Source organism: Brassica rapa, chromosome A09, assembly GCF_000309985.2.
Source record: "Brassica rapa cultivar Chiifu-401-42 chromosome A09, CAAS_Brap_v3.01, whole genome shotgun sequence".
Taxonomy (NCBI): Eukaryota; Viridiplantae; Streptophyta; class Magnoliopsida; order Brassicales; family Brassicaceae; genus Brassica; species Brassica rapa.
In genome coordinates, this window is record NC_024803.2 from 11,513,414 (window position 1) to 11,536,582 (window position 23,169).

At 36.1% G+C, this 23,169-nt stretch overlaps 4 protein-coding genes across 4 annotated transcripts; 3 read left to right on the forward strand and 1 right to left on the reverse strand.

Moving 5' to 3' along the window:
* Window positions 1-74: 74 nt before the first annotated feature.
* Window positions 75-1,213, reverse strand: LOC103838636 (WEB family protein At1g75720). Its single transcript, XM_009115087.3, has one exon. The coding sequence runs from the start codon at window positions 987-989 to the stop codon at window positions 270-272; it is 720 nt and encodes a 239-aa protein (XP_009113335.1). The 5' UTR covers window positions 990-1,213; the 3' UTR covers window positions 75-269.
* Window positions 1,214-1,816: 603 nt separating this feature from the next.
* Window positions 1,817-3,477, forward strand: LOC103838637 (disease resistance-like protein DSC2). The gene is made up of 2 exons (XM_009115088.3): window positions 1,817-2,534; window positions 2,614-3,477. Exons 1-2 carry the CDS (start codon window positions 2,049-2,051, stop codon window positions 2,614-2,616), a joined length of 489 nt encoding a protein of 162 aa, XP_009113336.1. The 5' UTR covers window positions 1,817-2,048; the 3' UTR covers window positions 2,617-3,477.
* Window positions 3,478-6,067: 2,590 nt separating this feature from the next.
* LOC103838638 (DExH-box ATP-dependent RNA helicase DExH7, chloroplastic) lies at window positions 6,068-18,316 on the forward strand. Its single transcript, XM_009115089.3, has 34 exons — window positions 6,068-6,435; window positions 6,524-6,629; window positions 6,703-6,893; window positions 6,996-7,049; window positions 7,544-7,694; window positions 7,779-8,179; window positions 8,490-8,708; window positions 9,064-9,175; window positions 9,596-9,787; window positions 9,902-9,978; window positions 10,153-10,275; window positions 10,387-10,473; window positions 10,604-10,704; window positions 11,412-11,469; window positions 11,837-11,902; window positions 12,306-12,391; window positions 12,476-12,659; window positions 13,041-13,187; window positions 13,273-13,374; window positions 13,463-13,615; window positions 14,237-14,341; window positions 14,677-14,817; window positions 14,901-14,990; window positions 15,070-15,126; window positions 15,354-15,437; window positions 15,656-15,754; window positions 15,836-15,976; window positions 16,305-16,375; window positions 16,814-16,883; window positions 17,038-17,130; window positions 17,198-17,407; window positions 17,526-17,618; window positions 17,828-17,950; window positions 18,053-18,316. Exons 1-34 carry the CDS (start codon window positions 6,136-6,138, stop codon window positions 18,131-18,133), a joined length of 4,368 nt encoding a protein of 1,455 aa, XP_009113337.1. The 5' UTR covers window positions 6,068-6,135; the 3' UTR covers window positions 18,134-18,316.
* Window positions 18,317-18,641: 325 nt separating this feature from the next.
* LOC103838773 (putative pectinesterase 10) lies at window positions 18,642-22,915 on the forward strand. Its single transcript, XM_033279706.1, has 5 exons — window positions 18,642-20,332; window positions 20,425-20,584; window positions 20,873-21,088; window positions 21,189-21,472; window positions 21,573-22,915. Exons 1-5 carry the CDS (start codon window positions 20,091-20,093, stop codon window positions 21,766-21,768), a joined length of 1,098 nt encoding a protein of 365 aa, XP_033135597.1. The 5' UTR covers window positions 18,642-20,090; the 3' UTR covers window positions 21,769-22,915.
* Window positions 22,916-23,169: the final 254 nt, after the last annotated feature.

The following is a 23,169-nucleotide window of genomic DNA, read 5'->3' on the forward strand; positions in this document are numbered from 1 at the left end:
GGTAATCGTGGGAGTTGTTTTTTACACTATTTACTTTTCTTTAATATGTGATGTTATTAGATTAAAACTGTTAATAGGATGAAAGAGGGAACACACGTTGCTGCTTTGCATACAAAATCCAAACAAAGAATCAAAGAAACAAAGAAATACAGAACACACACACACATATACATAGATCTCACCACCGACATTGAATTTCATACGTACATATATATATATAATATACACTTGCAGTGTACATGATTTTATTTGGATTTAGGGTGTTTCAGCTAAAAGCGCAGAGTGGAAGAGGTAGTGTAAAGAGGTCCAGAGATTTCTGTAGAAGAACCTTTCTTCTTGAGGAAGAAGAAATCTCCCAAAAGAGGAACAATAGGTTTCTTCTTTTTCTTCTTTACAAAATACCCAGTTCTGTCTCCTCTGTTACTGTCAAGTATCTGAGCCAATGTAGGATACTCCTTCGCCATCTTCCTCATCAGCTCTTTCCTCCTCTCTTCCTCTCCATTTTCCTTCTCTTTTGTTTCCTTGATGCTAATAGATTTGGTCATTGCTGCTGCGCTCTTCCCTGCAGCATCAGCCTCGGCTTTAGCCATCTTTGACATGTTCTTATGCAACTCGGCGTTCAATGTAGCCAAAGCCACCTCTGTCTCTGACTCTCTCTCCTTCAACTTCCTCACCTCTGTCTTTGTCTCCGTTATCTCGGCTTCAAGCTTCTTCAATACGTCCATGAACTCTTCTCTTGGACCTTGTGGAGAAGAGGGCAAGGAAGGGCGCTGCTTCCATGGCGAAGATGGCAAAGAGGCGGTGTGGATGATTCTTGGACTAGCAGCAACAGGACTTACCGGTCTATGGTTTACCGTATGAGTTTGTCCTGGTAGCATAATCCGTTGGCCAAAGATGGCAACAGCCTCTTTCACCGAGCTAAAAGGACGAGAAGTGTCAACATGTTGTTGCTCGACTTGATTAGTTTCTTCCATCGCTTCCATTTCCATGGAGGAACAATAGATAGAGAAGAAGGTGTGATGTATTGGTGATGTTTGGTTTGTTGGGTGAAGATATGATATCGGTTTGGTATCTTTGCTTTTACAGCAAATTATGGGGAGAGACTTGATGACTGTTGTGTAAAGGTGAAGACAAGACTATATACTAAGTCACTTTGAAAGTTGACTCGCCAACTACTTCTTGTGTTTACTTAAATCACTTTTGGTCTTGTCCAAATCTCTTAACAATGCTAGCATTAGTCTAGGAGAGACTTAGGAGAGTGGGACATATTAAGCTTGTAATTAGGAAATAAGGTCACTTTGAGAGAAATAAATCGCTGATTGTTTTGATCCTTTGATCCATAAACTTGCGCAGTGTACTTGTTAAATTGACCCTAGAAGGCTAGAACTCAAGAAGTGTACTCGCCACAAATGAACTTCAAACTCGTTTCCTCGAAATCTTTGTAAATATTCAGTAATACTCTCACGAAGATTGTCTTCCGGTCTCAAAATTTAAGTGAAGAGAAATAAATTCCTCCTACTAAGAAATCATCACTATAATATTCATTGGCCAATCACCCAAGTACAGTTATTTCGTGTATGTAAGAGGGTACTTGGAGTCTGAAGTAGCAAACTCCAAACTAAGTAAAGAACAATCAAGACCGAGTAAAGACGAGGTTGAGCCAGTCAAGCAGCAGCCTCTGATCTGAGAAGCTAGGCGTGTAACACATGCACCCGGTATATGCCTTGGCATAAACACACATTGTACACTCTACCAACTCGGGTATAAATACATTCGATCAGAAAAACTTTCTTCTAATCATTATATTCGTTATCAATATTGAACCAGTACTAAATTACTAGAGTTTTTTTTTGTTTGAAAAAATACTAAATTGCTAGATTTTTTACAAACAATTTATAAAAAGATCATTGGATTCCTTGACTCTTCTTCTACACGTCTTTACTCTTTTACGTGGGTCATGATTTATGAGCCACACACATAAAAATAAACTTTTTTTTTCTTTTATCTCTTCTTCAGATCTGAAAGCTTTGTGATCATTTTTTTCTTTGATGTTATCCATGGCTTCTTCTTCTTCATCTCTGTCTCGCAGTTGGTTGTATCACGTCTTCCTAAGCTTCCGTGGACTAGACGTGCGCAAAGGCTTCCTAAGTCACGTTCTGAAAGAGCTCAAAAGCAAGGGAATCATACCTTTCATTGATGACGAGATCAAGCGAGGCGAATCTGTCGGTCACGTGCTTGTAGGAGCGATCAGACAATCAAGGGTAGCCATTGTCTTGCTCTCCCGTAACTACGCTTCTTCAAGCTGGTGTCTAGATGAGTTGGTGGAAATCATGAAGTGCAGGGAAGAGGTTGGTCAAACAGCGATGACCAATTTCTACGAAGTGGATCCATCTGATGTTAGGAAACAGACCGGAGATTTTGGAAAAGCCTTTGATGAAACCTGTGTGGGAAAAACAGAAGAGGTGAAGCAGGCATGGAGGACATGCAGCTTTGAAAGATGTCGCGGGTATAGCTGGTTGTCACTCCAGCAACTGGTTCGTTCACTTTACTTCTCACTTGTGTACTATGTATAGCTACTTTTCTGTTTTAATGGATAGCTTCTGTTTTTGTTAGTGACAATGAAGTTGACGGGTCTTGCTGGCAGAAGGCAATATTAATCTCGGGGATCACAATGATGACGATGATGAGAATTTATTGATGACGGGTGTGTCTTGTTGCGTCAGGGGTAAACAGAATGGACTCATTTTCCAATATGGATCAAACCAGCTCCATCATATACCAACTCGATATGAGCTTTTAGAGCATCTTTATATATTTGAAGATTATTTCTCTCTAAACCAGGATTTCCCTGAAGCCGAAGAAGCTACTCTGAGCAAGCTTTCTTTTCTGTTCAGAGTCCATGACAAAACCTGGAAGGTCAAAGGCTGCGGTGTACAACCTGCAGATCAATTGGTGACAATTCATTCTGGAGGAGTGTTGTTAAAGGGTGAGTTTTGGATTCGAGACTCACCAAAACCTAATTATGGAGTCAGAGAGAACTAATAAGGGAGGGGTTAGGGTCGATGCGCTGTAGCGCTGTGAGCCGGATTCCGAGTGAGCAGGATGAGTTGTCACAAAAAAATCGACTTTATATGTGACAACCCGTCCCATGGACCCACCCGTCCGTAGATCCCAGGCTCACAGCGCTGCAGCGTATTGACCCCAACCCTTCCCTTATAAGTTCTCAATAACTCCATAATTAGGTTGTTGGTGCGCTTCGAACCCATAACCTCACATTTTAATAGCATTCCTACAGAACAATCTGTCACCAATTGACAGTCTAGGATCTACGGGACGGGTGAGTCCACAGGACGGGTTGTCACATGAACTTAAACTGTAATAGAAAATTGTTCAAAAAAAAAAACTGTAATAGAAATGTGGCGCTTGTAAGAAAAGGAAAGGAAAGATTGCAGTATCTGAAATTCTTGTTCTTCTTGATGATTGCTAGAACAACTCGACTCCTTTTGACCAAAAAAAAAGAACAACTTGACTCCAAGATAAAGTGATACAAAAAATAATATTAGTAAAATTATATGTAAAATACATAACTGTAAGGAGTAAAATAAAAAATAAATAGTATTTTGAAATTTTGAATACTGAAATTTTAAATTTTGAGGATTTCAAGATATTTTTAGAGAACGAAAAATTTCAAAATGTGAAGGTTTGCTGGATTATTGAAAATGTCCTATAAGTTTTAAAACTTATGTTCATCAATGGGAAGATGTATAAACATGTGGTCTGTGTTGTTTAAATATGATTATAGTTTGAAAATAAATTGGAATGAGTCTTTAGATAATTTAGTTTTCATGATAATATATGAAATAGAACATTAACTGATTAGTTCTAACAAAAAATAATGCTTATATGATAATAATAATCTATGAAACATATTGTTATCAAATGTAAATTTGAATGATAAAGAAAACAAAATATCACAAGTAGATTGAAACAAAATTTTGATTGACTTATCCTTTGTAAGCTAATGATTGGTTGAATAAGAAGCATGTCTCATCGTACTTTCTCAAACTTTATGATTTTGCCACCATACATTGTATGTTTTCTTAATATTTTAATTTGAAAACCTTTTTACAAAAAAAAAACATTTTGATTGACAAAATATTACAATTAAATATTAAATACATGATACTAGGGAAAAATATTTTGTGAGTTAACTGCTACAAATTTTTGATTGAAAATTCTGACTTTTTTTTGTCAGCTGTCCATTTAAACTAGATCAAGAGGTAATCAAACAAGCCGATCATGAAAATTCTAACTATATTTATATTTAAATATTAAAAGTAAATAAAATCAGTAAGAAACTATCTTTGGAGTGACGTCAAAAAAAAAAAACTATCTTTGGAGTATCTTGAAACATATTTTTGATTGCCAAATCCAATATAAAAAATTAAATATTAAATGCATAATTTTGAATTAATATCATGATTATTAAAATTTGAATATTTTACTTTTTCATAAGTTTTACTTACGTACAAAAAAAATATATTAATTAAAAGTATAACAAAAATATCATATTCCAATTTTATAATCATTGATAAATCGAAAATATAAAAAGCTATAACTTATAAATCTAATACATATATCGCACATATAAGTTAGCATATGATTAATAGTATGTTATGGTTTTTCTTTTGTAAAAAAAATGTTTGGACATAAATGAACAGCTTATGTTTTACAGAAATGAATTTATCTTATTAAACTAGAAGTACTTTAAACTTTTGTTTGGCAACTTAGATAGTAGTTAAAAAATTAGTGTTGTTTGGAAATACGGATAGAAGTAAGTTAGAAAAAAAATAATGGACTTATGCTATTAAAAAAATTAGAAGTCTATTACATTATTAAAAAGTAATGAGTTTATGTTACTTGATATACATATTCAAATCAAAATAATATTTTAAAATTGATTTATATCAAAAATTCATTTAAAAAATATACACATATTCAAAATTTGATTTTTACTAACATATTTTCCAATAACCATTATAAAAATGTTTTCAATATATATAAGAAAAATACAATACAAAGCCCAATTTCAAACACCAACTTAAATTATGGTTTTTATATTTCACATTAAAATTTAAAAATATAATATATGTGATTATTTATATGATTGTACATATAAAAGATTATTAATTATAAGATTACTTATTTGATGGTACATATAAAATACGATTAATATATGATAACATATATTTTTGTAACCTATGATGACACATATATGATATATAATAGTAATTAGGGGTGGGCGTTCGGGTTCGTTTTCGGGTCTGTTTGGAATTTCGTGTTCGGTTCAGATCTTTGAGGATCCGGTTCGAATTTGGATAACCAATTTAAATTATTTTAAAAAATTAAAATTTATTATATGCTTTAATTTTTTAAAAATCTATAAACAACAGTATATATTACATATAAATTTGAATAACATATGACAGAGCACTTAACATATAAATTGGTTTAGTTTAAATATTTGGATAGATAATTAATAATTATTTAAGTATTTTTGAAGTTTTGAGTATATTTTAACGATTTTAGATATTTACGTTTGATTATTTGTATATATTTTCAAGTATTTAAATGAACTTAAAAATATCATATATATTCTGGATGTTTTTATATATATTAAATCTAAAAATAGTATATATATATATATATATATATAAGTATACAAATCTATTTTGAATACCTAAAATTCGGTTCGATCGGATTATGTTTTAGTTTTTCAAATATCAAAATTTTGAATAATTTATATATTTAATCAATTTCGGTTCAGATTTGGTATTACTTATTCGAATTGGGATCAGTTTAGTTTTTAGAATTTGAGTTTTGTATCCAACCTTAAATAATGATATAATAAATAAATAACATCATATTTTAAAAAAAATACACCAGTGCAGGCATGCAGGTCAAAGTACCATTTAAAAGACGAAATGAACACTATTTGTATCGAAAACAATACTTGAGCTTTGAGAATAAAGCCCATTAGGCCCAGTAATATTTATTTCCTCCGCGGAGTGTTTCGCTACCCAATTTCAATATTCTCCTCCGCCCCTCTCAGTTCATTGATCGGAGACGAAGCAAATGGCTCCAAAGAAGAAACCTCAGAAGCAAAGCAACAAAGCTGCTTCTTCATCTTCATCATCATCGTCTTCGAAACCGAAACCTTCCTCAGGTCCTAAGCTTCAGATTTCGGCGGAGAACGAGGACCGTTTGCGACGGCTCTTGCTCAACTCCGGCCGCACCGCTCCTCCGGCTCCGGCACCTATCCACAGCGCGCTTTCCAAAAATCAGAAGGCGAAGAAACTCAATACTGTCTATGAGAAGCTCTCTTGCGAAGGATTCGTTGATGATCAGATTGAGCTCGCTCTCTCTTCTCTTAGAGTAACGCTTGCATTTATTGGGATTTTGGAATTTTAGTTTAGGTTTAATAGTGTGAGTACCTGATACAATGTGTGTGTTTGTGTTTAAGGATGGAGCAACGTTTGAGACTGCACTTGATTGGCTCTGCTTGAACTTACCGAGTCATGAGTTGCCGGTGAAGTTTTCCACCGGAGCTTCTCGCTTTCCTACCGGAGGTATTGAATAGTCACACCCATGGACACTTCTGAAGGTTGTATTGAATCTTGTACCTTCCCATTGGTGTTGCAGGTGGTTCTGTAGGTGTGATATTGACCTCAAGGGAAGATTGGAATGAGCCTTCTGACTCTTCAGTCGAGCTCAAGCAGGAGGAACCTGAAGTTTTGGTTAAAGTGAAGGGGAAGCAAGATGAGGATGCTCTTCGTTCTGACCAGTCATCGCAAGCTGATTGGATCCGTCAGTATATGAGAAGACAGGAGGAGGTACACATTAGAATGGTTCAACTTTCCAAAAGCATGATACATTATAGTTCTAGCGTAGCGCCAATATAATATTGACTTTGCTCATTGACTTCAAATTTTTAGGAGGAATTGGAATCTTGGGAAGATGAGGTAGATGGTGTTGGCTCCAGCAGGGAGGTAATTCAACTCTTTTCTAGGCTCCTCTCCATCATTGATGGAATGTAATAGTTGACTACTTAGTGAGACTATGTCCGTCACTGATGTGGGATACTTTCACTGTTTTCTTGCATGTTATCTTTCATGCTCCTTACTCTAGGATAAATATTCCCTCATTATTTTGGTCCGATAGAAGATAAAGCTTTCACCGTACAAAACGATAAATATTTGGAAGCTCTTGAATTGAGATCACGAAATATTGTTTTGCTGAAAATATATTACTTGCGTTAAGCTTAGTATATAATCTGTCATGGCTATTTTGTGGCTCTGCTGGTCGGAACCTGCTAAGTTATATATTTTCTTTCACATTTGGTAGAAGTGGAAACTTTCTGAATTTGTTTATGATGATCATATTACACTACAGACTTCAGTCAATTAATTTTGCAGAACCATATTGGTTCCTGATTTTATTGTCGTTCTCTGCTGTGATATCTTGTTTTCACAACTCATACTAGGCATCCGGTCCGAGGGCTTTTGATGTGATTGCTAAAGAATACTATTCGGCAAGATCAGATGCTATAAAAGCAAAGGATAAGCGTGATAAAAAAGGACAAGAGCAAGCAGGCTTAGCCATTCGAAAGCTCAAGCAAGAGATAGCTGCTCTTGGTTAAGTGTAATCTTTGAGTAATCAGTCTGTCAATCATGTTAATAGGTGCAGAATGTCATGTGTTATACGTGTTTGTTTTGCAGGAATATCTGAAGCAACGTTAGAATCTGAATTTCAGCGTGAGTATGCTTTCGAAGATGCTACAGAAAAAGAAATAGCCTCTCCCATGCCCGATACTGTTCATGAGGCAGTAGATGCTGACTCTATTCAGCCGTTAGATGAACCGGTCTTGGATGAAAATCCTGTTGAGAATTGTGGATCTGAGGAAAATCAACGTAAAGATCTTCCCTCATGTTCCCCGGGACAAGAAGTAGTTGCATCGGATGATAATTCAGAGTACTTGGCGCTTGACGATATGTTTTCAGTAGATGTCCCGCATTATGAAGCATCGCCACATGAACTCTTGGAATTGCAGAAGAAGGAAAAGATGAGAGAACTACGCAGTGAGGAAAATCTCGGGAAACTAGAGGGCATCTGGAAGAAGGTAACTTTTTATCGAACAAGATTGTAGGATAAATACATTTTAGGTACAAAATACAATAACATTTTAAAGGTGTTTAATGCTTGATTTTGTTTATGATTGCTTGTTTAGTTTTCATTTTATCAATGTTTTTATTGTGTTTATGCCTGTTTGTTAAGTTTTCATTTTGCCACATATGCTGATCCAGTAAGTAGATGTGGAATTTAATTCCTGTATACAAGGTGTAAGCTTGTTTTTTTTCCTGCGCTGCTCCTTTTATTAGCTGGGCACTTTTAATTGTTCGACTCTCTCTTTAACATGTAAAAGTTTACAGGGTGAGGCGCAAAAGGTCCCTAAGGCATTTCTCCATCAATTGTGTCAAAGGTCGGGGTGGGACGCACCAAAGTTCAACAAAGTAACTGGTGAAGGAAGGAAAATCTCATATACTGTAAGCATTCTGCGGAAAGCCAGTGGACGGGGTAAAAGCAGACAAGCCGGGGGTCTGGTAACTCTTCAACTTCCTCATCAAGATGAGGTTTTTGAGTCTATCGAGGTACTCGTTTGATCCATGTTTTAACATTTAAGTTTTTTCTTAATAAGTTGCTAAAGTATCTAACTAGGGCCTGTTACTAAATGTAGTTAGGGTATAACTTTTCGGAAGAAAATGCCAGTGTAAGTCCTTGATTTTCAAGGTTCTGACTTCTGAGTAAAATAAAGTAGGATTGCTAGAGAGAAAAATCTATAGTGTACATGTCTAACAATTTTGCTCAAAGTTTTGGAGACTTCTGATTATGAATCTTATCAAAAGTTATAAGCTGTTGATTGGAAACAATAATCAATGCCTGGAGCATATGCTGACCATGTAATCAGTATGCTAATTTACTGTGCTCTTTGGTTATTTGTGACAGGATGCACAAAACAGAGTTGCGGCATTTGCTCTCCATAAGCTCTTTTCTGATTTGCCTGTTCACTTTGCAATCACTGAGCCTTATGCCTCTCTAGTGTTGATCTGGAAACAAGGTGATTTTATGAATTTTGTCTCAGTGCCTGTTATTTGCTATAAAAAGTATTTTGCAGTGACCTGTCCAGCGATGCCACATAATTTTAGATTAATTAACTTAGTTTATTATCACCTTTCTGTCTATCTTTTACATTGGCATGTTCTATGGTAACTCCACAACAACTATATTTTGCATGAGAGTTTTAGTATCTATTTGTTTAAAACATTTGGCTGCTAAAAGAGACCAGTATTGACTACTGAATGAAAGTATTACAGCATACGAAGTTAAATGGAAAAAATACGACATAATCTATTATTCGTAACTGTTTTGCATATCCCTAATATTACCATTCTAAATTAGCACACATATCATATGTGACATATGTTCTCGTTTTGCAATATCTTAATCGCTCTAATACAGTTTTCTTGAGTCTTCACAGATGAATTGTTTTGTACCGTACAAAGCACAGAAGAAGATCGAAGAGCTAACTTTGTTGATAGGTTGCTTGAGGCAGACAGTTTGAGTTTGAACGATTCGTCGAGTAGCATCTCCGATGCAGTTCCTATGGTAGACACTTACGTCGAAGAAAAAGATGACCTAGGTCTTGCCAGATCTAGCCACAGAGCTAAAAGTATGACCTGGGTGTATCTGTGGTCACTTAGTTGCTTAAACAATATTCCGCTGGATTTTACTTCCAAAATCATTAGCATGAAATATAATAAATCATCTATTTTATGTATTACAGGAGACTCTTACATAGAAGCTACATGTTTATCTCTCCAACAAAGACAAGAAAACAAGAAGAAAACACGGAAGTACAAGGTAGACATTCTTGTTTATTTTCGAACATAAGTCTTTTCTTTTTCTTTAGAAGAATTTTGTTCATGTAGTTAATGTCATGCCTTGAGTTATGTATTAAGCTTCCTAGACTGATTAGCTCATTCCAGTATGATACACAGGAGTATGTTTTCAGCATGGTCAAATCTTTGTTTGCAGGATATGTTGAAAACTCGAACTGCTCTTCCTATATCTGAAGTGAAGAATGACATACTGCATCATCTGAAAGAAAGAGATGTCTTAGTAGTATGCGGAGAAACAGGCTCTGGAAAGACTACACAGGTTTTGTCTTGTTGCTCCCTGTTATTTGGTGTCTATTCACTAATTGCTCTTTTTGCCGAATTTATCTTCCAGCTTACAGTTGAGTCATTTTTAACTGATACGTTGTTCCAGGTTCCTCAATTTATATTGGATGATATGATCGAGTCAGGGCGTGGTGGATACTGTAATATCATATGCACACAACCTCGGCGAATAGCAGTAAGTAATTCGGTCTTAAGATGTGTTGCATTCAGGGATTCCCTGTTTAGTTCATACTGTCCCTTTTATTTATGGAACGATTATATCAGTTAGCCTTTTGTTATTGTTAATAACTGGGTAATATGTCTAGGCTATCTCTGTTGCTCAAAGAGTTGCTGATGAGCGTTGTGAATCCTCTCCAGGCTCAGATGACTCCTTGGTTGGTTATCAAGTTCGTCTTGAAAGTGCAAGGTCTGCCTCTTAATTTTACGGGTTTTTTTTCTTTCATCTTAGGAGCTTGTTAGATTTTACTGTGTTTTGTACTCTTTTCCATCGCTTCATTCACTTTTCTCAAGAATCCAAAATTGAATGATGTAGAATTGAAGTAGATATACTTGTATGGTAAAAAAGTGACTCGTTTCTCAAAGTACAGCAGTAATAAAATAAGAAATTGGAAAGGAGTAATTTACTTCCAAATGGTAGAATTTTTTCTTTCTGAAATATATTTCGATGAAAAACCTACTCAATTGTTTGTTTGATAATGATCGACCGATACTACTTACTATTACGTCAGTGTTTGTCTTCTGTATTGTGATTTCTTCTGGTCTTTCACATTCTCTTTTCACTTCCTCTCTGGCTGATTTTGGTGTAGCAGTACTGCCATGATAAGTTGGTGCTAGATGAATATTTTTTCTTCTATGTTTTGGTGGAATGGAGTTGTAAGATTATGTATATATATAGATAAATATTTATATATATAATTATATATATATATATATTTATATTTATACATATATATTATATATTTGTTACTTCGCTATGTAGTTACATTGGTTACTGTTTGTAAGATATTCATTTCTGACACTGTAATATGATGATGGCCTTGGTTTACCTTTATTAATGTTCCTCATAGCGGCGGATTAAACCTATTTTTGTTGGCATATTTTTGCTTTCTTCAGGAGTGACAAGACAAGGTTGCTGTTTTGTACTACTGGTATTCTACTGAGGAAACTCGCTGTACGTCCTCTATTTTTTAACAAGCTCTTTGCAACTAAATAATTACATGTGTTAAAAGTCTTTAAAGCTACTAAAATGATAACGTATTTATGAACAAACATTCTGGTGATTTGGATAAAGGTAAAATATCACAGCTGCTTAACAGAAATTATAGATTTTTAGAACATATCTCGGTTAACTAAAATCATTGAAATTCCAATAGTCGAATTAGTTATTTGCTGCAAAGATATTCTAAACAATTTGTTATTCTGAAAAGCATATTATAACAAGCCACACTAAATATTTGTGTAGAGAATTTTATGATCATATCATCAATCTCTCTTATTGTTTTTTCTTTCCTGTTTGCTTTTTTGTGCACACTTTTCAGGGGGATAAAACCTTGAACGATGTTACACATATTATAGTCGATGAAGTGCACGAGCGGTCTCTTTTGGTGAGTACTGATTCATTCAGGCTTAAATCGGATCTTTATTAAGAAAAATTAGACACCTAGTAAAGGGTTCTAGATGAGAATCCATATAATATTATCTAATGAATCACTAGAATGCAAGAACCTGCTCGGAAAGAAAACTAGAAATATGCATGTAACAATCCATTGCATTTAGTTATTTGCAACAGCGAAATCCAGAAGCTTGCATCCTTGGTGTTTAGAATAAAGGATGTATTTGTTTTGCTTCCATGCTTATTCTGTGCGGACAGGCAGTATTAGCATATCCGGTCTCCTCTTTCTATAAAGAATGCTAGATCTGTATTTTAAATTTTGATGCGTCCATTTTGCAAATGTTGAACAATCTGGCAGAAATTTACCTTTCATTCTTTTCTCATTTTCATTACAGGGTGATTTTCTTCTCATTATTTTGAAGAGCCTGATTGAGAAGCAATCATGCGATAATACATCGCAAAGACTGAAAGTTATCCTTATGTACGTGTTGTGGGTTTTAGTTTTCAAGCCAGATCGTAAATACTAGTAAACATCATATAAATGTATGCTTCTGATGTGGTTCAGGTCCGCTACTGTTGACGCAAATCTGTTCTCAAATTATTTTGCTCACTGTCCTGTGATTACTGCTCAAGGACGAACACACCCGGTTACTACTCACTTTCTGGAGGAGATTTATGAGAGCACTAGATACCTTCTGGCTCCAGATTCTCCAGCTGCACTCAGATCGGATTCATCCATTAAAGACAAGGTATCTAAATTATCCGTAACAACCAAATCATCCATTATACTTCTGTAATCCCCTTTTCACTACGTAGCCCGCACCAATTGCTAGACACTTACACGTCTTATTTCTGGGTTTTCTTATGATGGGAAAGTTTCATTTGTATTGATATGTTCCCTATTTGCACAACCAAAATATACGACTAGCACAAAGGTGATGTTTTGTGGGGCCTGATATGGAATGGCCTTGGCATTTTTGTGGGGATTTATAGAGAACGCCTTTTGGTTAGATGTGTGTGATTTTGATTTGGATTCTAGTGTTTATATACTGGTACTCCCATTTAGCTTGTATTAGTGTAAGTGAAACTTCATAGATTGTGTAATTAACATATGGGTTCGTTGTCTTCAGCTTGGTTCTGTAAACGACCGTAGGGGAAAGAAGAATCTTGTATTGGCTGGATGGGGGGACGATTATTTGCTTTCAGAGGACTGTCTTAACCCGTTTTATGTTTCCGGTAACTACAACTTGTACAGTGATCAAACACAACAAAATCTGGTACGCTACATTTCCAGTTTGTGCTTCTGTTCCTCTTATTCTTTCTGGATGCATGAGCCTTCAATGGCATGTGAGTGCTGTGCAGAAAAGGTTAAATGAGGATGCTATTGACTATGAGCTTCTTGAAGAGTTGATATGCCACATTGACGATACTTGCAACGAGGGAGCTATTCTAGTATTTTTGCCTGTAAGCTGATTACTGAGTTCTTTCGTGTAAATTAGAATCAATCATCTGGTCTACCGCTTCAGCTTGACATTTGTTTTGTTGATAACAGGGTGTGTCAGAAATTCACATGTTACTTGATAGGTTAGCTGCTTCGTATCGTTTTCGTGGACCTTCTGCAGATTGGCTTCTTCCTCTGCATTCTTCTATAGCATCTACCGAACAGAAAAGGGTGTTTCTACGACCCCCTGAAGACGTACGGAAGGTGATGTCCTGTAACTATATACATTGTTGACTATCGCTATGCATTCTTCTATAGCATACTTTGTCCCTTGTAATTGATTTTTCCAGATGAGCAAGTATAATGACTTTATCATTAATGCCTTGCTTTTGCACTTGTATACTGAAAAACATTCATGCATTGTTTTTCAGTTATAAGGGTTTCAATCTCATCTCGCGCAACTTCTTGTTTCCTTTGTCCCACTCGTAAATGAATTTGAGTGATAACCACTATAGTTGTTTAAGATGTAAATGATTATAAGTAACTATGTTCCATGAACAAGTTTTTTTCCTTATATTTCTTTTGGTCTTCTTGGAATTTTTCTTTGGGATTAATTTGTGAAGTATTTATCTCAAAGTTAAAATAATATACGGAGAATTTAATTCACTTATGACTTGCTGAGAGGAACTTTACAAAATTTGAGATGATATAGTCAAAGGGTGTAGTACTTCTTGACATAGACTGAAATATAGTGCTGAACTGCTTTTAACAAATGCATCTGCTCCCTAATTGTGGAGGATTTTTTTCTGTAGACCATACGTTTAGGTTGCATGGACTTTTGCAAAGCCAATCTGATTCATCTTTTGCATTTTCTCTTATGTTCAGGTTATTATAGCTACAAACATTGCAGAGACCAGTATAACAATTGATGATGTGGTGTATGTGATTGACAGTGGCAAACACAAGGAAAATCGCTATAATCCACAGAAGGTATTCCCAATGCTAGTGAATCAGTTGCGTTTTCCATTTACGATGCTTGTTGACCAAAATCGTATTTCTTAATGTTGAAATTCTTTTGTTCCTGTAAACTCGAACCTTCTCTGAAAAGGGATTGTAACATTATGCACATTTGATCATGCTATTTGCATATAACCTCTTCCTTGTGAAACCGTTTGTAAGATTTTTATCCGCTATTTTGGTACATGTATCTTGAAATATCTTTTTAGTTCTCCATATTGAAACAAAAGGTCCTTATATATGTTAATGATGTTTGATGACAATTTTTTTTGTATCTTTCCCTTGTGATTGCCTCATGGTCATCTTAGAAACTGTCAAGCATGGTGGAAGATTGGATATCTCAAGCAAATGCAAGACAAAGAACAGGAAGAGCTGGACGAGTTAAACCTGGAATTTGCTATTCATTGTACACACGCCATAGGTTCGAGAAACTAATGCGTCCCTATCAGGTGTTTTTCTTTTTGGTCTTTTCCTGGTATCTAGTTCACTTGGTTTTAGCCCGTAAACTAATCAGTTCCTTCTTGCTGACAAGGTTCCTGAGATGCTACGGATGCCATTAGTAGAACTATGTCTACAAATCAAATTGCTTGGTTTGGGTCACATTAAGCCTTTTCTGTCGAAGGCGAGTTATACTATTTTTATTGCCTAAAATAAATAACATTGCCAGCCATCTGATTCGTCTTTGTACTTGCCCTCTTTAGGCTTTGGAACCTCCGAGTGAAGGTGCTATAGCCTCTGCAATTTCATTGTTACACGAGGTACCATGTAATAGAAGTATTTTAACATAAAAAGTAATTAGTTCTTGCAACCAGCAAGCAATATTTGATATATCCGAAAGTTACGAGACCAGTCACTTGGAGATATAATTGATGTGTGTGAGATTGTCTAGCCGTGGGACTGATTAATCTTCTTTCTGTTGTAGCCATAGACTTAAGTAATTTGAGTTTGTTGCTGAGTCTTCTTTTATGAACCCTGTCTTCTGTAGGTTGGTGCTGTTGAAGGAGACGAAGAATTGACACCACTTGGGCATCATTTAGCAAAACTTCCTGTTGATGTGTTGATTGGAAAGGTTTACTTCTATAACATTACTGTTGCACTTCTTTTGTCATTGCTTCATATATTTATTCTCTCCTCACAACATCTAGCCTCATTTCATCATGCGTCTTCTTTAACATTATTAAGAAACATTCTGCCTAATTTTCAGTGTCTTGATCATATTGATCTAGGTAACCAGAAATCATCATGTAGTTCTTTCCATTATCATGACTTCATGTTTGAAAATTGTAGATGCTGTTGTATGGTGGAATATTTGGCTGCTTATCACCTATTCTCTCGATCGCTGCTTTCTTGAGCTACAAATCGCCATTTATATATCCCAAAGATGAGGTAAACTTATTCTCAGAACTTGGCTGATTTCATGAAGGAGGTTGTCAACTAACTCTATATGCGGTGTTTTTTTTTTCTTAGAAGCAAAATGTTGACCGGGTGAAACTTGCTCTATTTTCTGATAATATGGATAAATCAAGTGAATTAAACAACAATGACAAACAATCTGATCATCTCCTTATGATGGTTGCATACGACAAATGGGTGAAGATACTGAATGAGGTATGTAATAAAGGGATATTTGAAATTAGATTCACTGATGTGTTTTACAGAATCAGAATTATTTGATTCACGATCGATGGATATATCGTCTTTGTTATATGTCTGTCTTATCTATATGCAATAGGTTTTCTTTTGTATACGTCACAGCCAAATTTCTTTTTGGGTTCTGGAGGAAGCTGTTCATTTCTCGTCTAATAAAGAACCTCTTGAACCATGGGTTTAAAATGAGTTGATTCCAGCCGATCCATGCTTGATTCAGGCTGTTCAATTAATTTTAGCAAATCAATTATCTGCATAATGACATCGTCTGTGTTTGTGATATTTACAGCGAGGAATGAAAGCTGCACAGAGGTTCTGTGAATCAAAGTTCTTGAGTAGCTCAGTGATGCGGATGATAAGGTACATCCTACTTGGTTGCTATAAATTGTCTAGAAAAGATCTTCATAGAGTTGCAGAAAAGATGACATTTTAATATGCTTATTCTTATTTTTATCCTTGTTTCGAGGGATAACCTTCAGTTTTGATGTCACTTGAGTCACTTTCTGAAAGATTAACATGTTTATCTTGACATGGTTTAAATTGCTTTATGCTAAATACCTTTAAAGCTTGACTAAGGATACCTAAGTTTGTGAAAACTGTGTTAGTATCTAAAGGACTGAAAGTAATAGTCATTTGTTTGGTTTCTTTCAAAGTCGCTTAAACGGTTAAAGCTAAGTCTTTAATAGGAACTTTTCATATATGCACGAGTCCCTGAAAATCCTCGTAGACTGAAAGAATGCTTGTACAATTCGGTCTTCATCCGTCAAGTCTTAATTGGTATTTTCTGGCAAATATCAGAGACATGAGAGTACAATATGGGACATTACTGGCAGACATCGGGCTCATCAATCTTCCGAAAACAGGAGAGGTAACTTATCTTTAAACCATTTGTTGCACATGTATAAAGCATACACGTGTCTGATCTTGCGTGGAAAGATCCATCATGCACCAAACGTTGAAACAATTGTTTCTCAAGTTTATGTCAGTATGTCACAGCTCAATCTGTTGGTTTCTTACCATAGTTTGCAGGGAGGAAAAAGGAGAATCTTGATGTCTGGTTTTCTGACCAAACTCAACCTTTCAATATGTATTCACAACAACCTGAAGTTGTTAAGGTAAAATACATTCGATTGCTATTATCTATTTTGGTGGGTATCTGAATTCAGCTGTCAATATGTACAGGCTATACTATGCGCAGGACTATATCCTAATATTGCAGCTAATGATAAGGGAATTACAGAGACAGCGGTTAACAGTTTGACAAAGCAAGGGAACCAAACAAAGAGTTATTCAGCGTGGTACGATGGCAGAAGGGAAGTCTATATCCATCCGTCCTCTATTAACAGCAACTTCAAAGCATTTCAGTACCCTTTCCTTGTATTCCTTGAGAAGGTAAACTGACTGTTAATATGCAAAGCATTGATTTGATTCCTCAGGATTTCATACTTAGCTTCGTATTTGACGAACATGGTGACTTGTTATATCATTTGGATGTTACTGTTTCGTGTAGGTTGAAACGAACAAAGTGTATCTGCGTGATACAACCATTGTTTCTCCTTTCTCCATTCTTCTTTTTGGCGGCTCAATCAATGTTCATCATCAGGTACTGTTAACCGTATCATGATGTCTTGCATTGAGAAAACACAGATGGAATTTTGTATTTAGTTTTTCGAAAGGTGATGACAGAGATATCGGGTCCTAATGTCAAACACTAGTTTCTAAGAGTCTTTTACGAGCGTATCTTTGAAAAACGATTGGACGCTGCGTGGTGGATACTTCATTTATATGCCGTCCTTATCTTTTCATTAACAGAGTGGATCAGTCACCATTGATGGGTGGTTGAAGATAGCAGCACCAGCACAAACTGCAGTTTTGTTCAAAGAGCTTCGGTTAACCCTACATTCTATCCTAAAAGATCTTATCCGGAAACCCGAGGTTACATATTCAATCCTTGGTTTAATCCACTCGGTGAAGTAACTAGATCTTCCATTCTTCCTAATCTCCCTTCACGTTTGTTGTTTGTTTTTGTTTTTGCAGATATCAGGGATAGTCCACAACGAGGTGGTCAAATATATGGTCCATCTTCTTATAGAAGAAGGCAAACCGCAACACACTTGAACTAAAGCCACTATTTGAAAGGTGTAGGATGCAATGTTACTGGGTTACTTCCATGGCTAATAATATCAGTTTTTGGGAGGTGAATTCAGACATCAATAAAAACAAGTAATAACTGTGAGGAGCTTTTAAAATATTATTCAAGTCCCTCTTCTTGGTTAAGTCTATAGTTATGATCACGTCACTTTTCTCCTCTCAATCTCTCTCTCTCTTGTACAACCCAGGACCTACTGAATGATATATTTTGATTACGTGAATGAGAACCCCAAATCCCGATACTGATTACAAAGTAAAAGCTGATAAGAACAGTGATCTCATGACGATCACGGAGAAGCTCTCAATAACGACTCTTCCTGCGTCATACTGATACGTTCCATACGATAGACTTCCCGAAGAAGAAGCCAACATGGCCATTGGCTATGAGTGACGTGGCAGGGAGAGGCAAAGACTCGGTCTCTACTGGAGGTTTTGCCATCGAAGCTTTTATCTTCTGTATAACATAGTCAGTCCTCTCTGTATTACGAGTTTCTCATGCTGAACGTATGTGAAATCTAGCTCCGTCATATGAGACATCTAGTGCGATCGTTACTGCTTTGGCATCACGTTATCTGTATTTCTTATCGTTGGATCTTCCTTTTACATACCGAATTCATCTTCTTCGTTGTGTGTGTGTTGAGTGGGTTTGAGTTACAGAGAGAGATTGTATTGATAGGGAGACTTCGTCGTAACAAACTTATCACATACACAGATGACAATATATCTTCTTGCAAAGCCTCTTTCTCACGTTATGGCGTTGCTCGAGCTGTTCCCTACTTATTCAGTCAATTTTTGTGTTGACCTCTTCTTCCTCTGATGCTTTAGCACCTGAAGGCTCTCCCTTACTCTGTATCCATGGTGCTCCACCTCTTCATCTCTCTCAAATCAGTTAAGCTGGCTCTGGATCTAGCTCGTTTAGTGGTGTGGAATTTGTTTTGTGTTTTGCGGCAATTGGACTCTCTAGCGGCTCTGGCTCCTGCAGTGTGTCTCTGAAGGGTTAGCTACCTTTCGATCCGCTCTCTCTATATGTTATTTTGGTTTAATGGGTGTAATGGTCACGGCGAGTGTGCTTGGAGACGGCAATCTTCTGGTCAGCTCTACTCTCGTGCTGTCGGAGGTCTCTTTTGTCAGGTGTTTTGGGTTTGTTTCATGCTTGGGTTCTTGGTCTGGGTCAGATTTGGGCGGGTGGTCAGAAGCTACAAGAGTCGTTATTTCAAGGTTTTTAAGGTACCTTTCTCTCGGTAGCTCGTGGTGCTTGGTTCTCTTCCTTGACCAGTCTGGTTTCTTTTGATCTGAGCCCATCTCGTTGCTTTGCTGACTTTAGGCCTACTTCCGTCATTTTTTGGGTTTGGTCTATTCCGGTTTAAAATTGTTGTTTAGTCTAAATTTCTGTATTCCGCTTAAAGTGTCTTTGTAATTTCTGTCACAAATTTAAAAGTAGTATAAAATTTAACAACATCTTATCCCAAAAAGTGCTATAAGTTTTGTTTATAGTGGATTCTGAAGCTTCATATAAAAGTTAAGATGCACTTAATTCTCCTGATTATTTTTACGTAAGCATTTACTTGTATATTTGTGCATGTATGTATAAAGAATCTCATTTCTTGGATATAATCTTTGAATTTTGTGTTGCTGTAATGTATGTTCTTTAAGAAATAAATATGTTCTTTAAGAAATAAATATGTTCTTTAAGAAATAAATATTAAGAATGGTCAACTTGTACATATTTACCTTCATTTGGTTATAGAGATAAGAATTAATAGATTTTAAACCATACTTGGAATTAGGTAGGGAATGTACATACATTTGAAGTGTAGATAAATGGACGTTTAAATCAAGTTTAGAGAAACACAAAAAAAAAATAAATCAACTTGACTTTTCCTAAGTTGTGTCGTTAAAAGAGCTTAAACTTTTGCTTTAACAAATGAAATTTCTAATTTGTCTTTTGGCTCTATCATTTTGGAATTTGACGGCTAGTTCATCACGTATCTCTCCTCATGGTTTAGAACACAAGCAACCAAAAAATTTCAACATTGATATAGGAAAGACAGTGGTGGTTGGTCAGAGTGGTGCAACTCACTTCAAAACCATCCAAGCAGCCATCGACTCCGTTCCCTCTGGTAACAATAAATGGATCAAGATTCAGCTTCAAAACGGAATCTACTTGTAAGCTCTCTCATCTTCACTCTTTCTTATCTTATCATATGTAGTTTAATTATGAGTGCATTACACCCAGTGTACGTGTGTTTTAAATGCAGCGAAAAGATAGTGATTCCGATGGAGAAAGAAAAGATAATATTGCAGGGAAACAACCCATTAGAAGTGATAATTCAATATAATGATGCAGGACAAGCCAGTTCGAGTGGTCCGATGATCGTTAACGCCGAGTACTTCATTGCGATCAATGTCACATTCAAGGTCAGGGTTTATATATATATATTTGCTATCAAAATCCATGTTTTAGGATACTGACTAATTCAAGCTCTGTTAATTATTTTCATTCATAAGCTATCTTCAACTAGATTAGTATGTCTAAAGCCCGTGAATAACTTTTGCAGCAGTGATTTTTTTTTTCCAAATTGACGGATGGTGTACTTTAACCTGTTTCATTTTTGTATGGAAATTATTTGGATTAATTTTCATACGTGCGGATATCATATGAAAAATATTGTCTAATATTAAGAAACTGGCATCTTGGTTGTGCAGAACTCTTATAACAGTATAGCATCAGTAGTACCATATAAAAAGATAAAGGTAGCTCCATCAATTGTACTATTGGCGGACAAGGCGTGGTTCTATGGCTGCAGTTTCATCAGTGTCCAAGACACACTCGCTGACTTAGTCGGCCGTCACTACTTCAAAAACTGTTACATCGAAGGAGCCATTGATTTTATATGGGGAGGGGGCCAATCTTTATACGAAGTAATTTCATATAAATTGTCTTACAGAAAATTATACCATACCGGCCCACAATAGCCAAATGAATTAATATATGAAAACGTTTATTTGTTTGTCGATGCAGAAGTGCGTGATATACGTTAAAGCAATGATGAACGTTAAGGGAATGATGAACGATGAAATGGTGAAAAGCGGAGCAATGTTACCTGGATTCATAACCGCGCAAGGGAGGCAAAGCGAGCAAGACACAAGTGGATTTGTGTTCAAATTCTGCACGATTAAAGGAGATGGTACGGCGGCTTTGGGAAGAGCTTACCGAGGCTACTCTAGAGTTGTCTTTTACGCAACCAACATGTCTAATGTTATTGTTCCCCAAGGATGGGACGCTTGGCATTATAAAGGCGAAGAGTACGTATGCTTCTTCTCTTTTACTATGCATATAACGTGCTTTTGTTACATACTTGGCAAACATATAATGAGAATTACTGAATTACATAAAAAAAATCAGGGATAAAATCACATTCGTGGAGGTAAAGTGTACGGGAGAAGGAGCGAATAAGCAAGGAAGAGTTGGATGGGAGAAGAATCTTTCTGATACAGATATTGATTTTCTTATAAACACTAAAACTTTCATTGCTGGAGATGGTTGGATGACTACTCTTCCTTCTTCTCTAGTCTCTTTATATTCACCATCTTCCATTTAGTAAGTGTCCATGATTGTATTATTTTGGTCAATACTCACCAACTCAAAAAACCATGCGCATGATTGTTTTTGAACTAAGATTTTCAATTAAAAGCAAAGGGATGATTACAGCATGGTAAAGTATTAACATAAGAACAACAATAGAGAACTGAACTTGTAAAAGCCTGGGTATCTTTATCAACTCTCCAGTTTGTAGAGATCCTAAACGTTTTGTGCAAGTTCCATGGGGAAAGATATCAATGTTTGATAGGAATCATAGGTAATGAAAAGTGAGACTCGTCTCTTTGGTTATGGGGTTAAATCTCTTGACTCTATTAACCATCCCAGTCTTGATGATTCGATTATTTTGGAAGAGAACATAATTACCACTGACTGGAAACATAAAGACCTCCATCCTGTGGTTTATAAACACGGATGCGATGAGTTGAATATAGACTCGGGGACATCTGATATTGTATCCAACGGACAAAGATCCAAAATCCTCTCTACCGCTGTTGAATTGGCATCCTTCCTCTACATCCAAAGGATAAATGTACGGATTTTCTAGTACCTTATAAATGTGTGTTGTGACCTTTTTTGACTCGAAAAAACTTTTTAAAAATTGAGTCCATGAGCATGATCATACAACCATGCTTCGATACCACTATTTTAACACCCTCAAATTGTGTTAATCCGGACAAGTAAAGAAGACCTGGAGATGTCGAATTTGACAAGCATCGTACACAATCAAGTTAAGGCCTCTTCGAGTACATCCTTGATACTGTCCCTCTCAACCACATCCTAGAGCTTGCCAACCCGTATAGTGACAATAATTGTGTTAGTGCAGACAAAACTAACATCACGGTTCTCAGGGATTAACTACCAAAAATACATCTTATTTGTAAACAACAGCCGCAGAATTTGACTTATCCAAATATATTTACAATGGGATCCCATAGGAAAAAGAAAACACAATATACTGGAATCTACACCAGCTACATCTACCGTACTTCAAAAACGCAACCCCTTCTAAGGCTTCCTAAAAACAAAGAGTCATAGTAATCTAGTATTAATCAGTAAATCCCGAACCCCAACTACACAACAATGATACCAACTGAACCCCACAATAAATAGCATGCAACGATCAATAAGAAAACAATGGATGAATCTAGAAGGATTCTTTTATTCGGAGCTGGTAAAGCTAAGGCAGACCAAACAATTAACACACAAGATTAAGACGAAAGATCAGAAAATACAACTTTTAAATTGGTACACTGAGACTCGTCTAACTCCACTTCATCTAGGTCTTTATGTCACATAAAATCATTCACTTCAACTGTCGCGAACACTCCGCTATACACGGAAACATCTCTCCAGAGTTTGCATACTTCATCTGTGCCACATCGTCACGCAATGCAACACT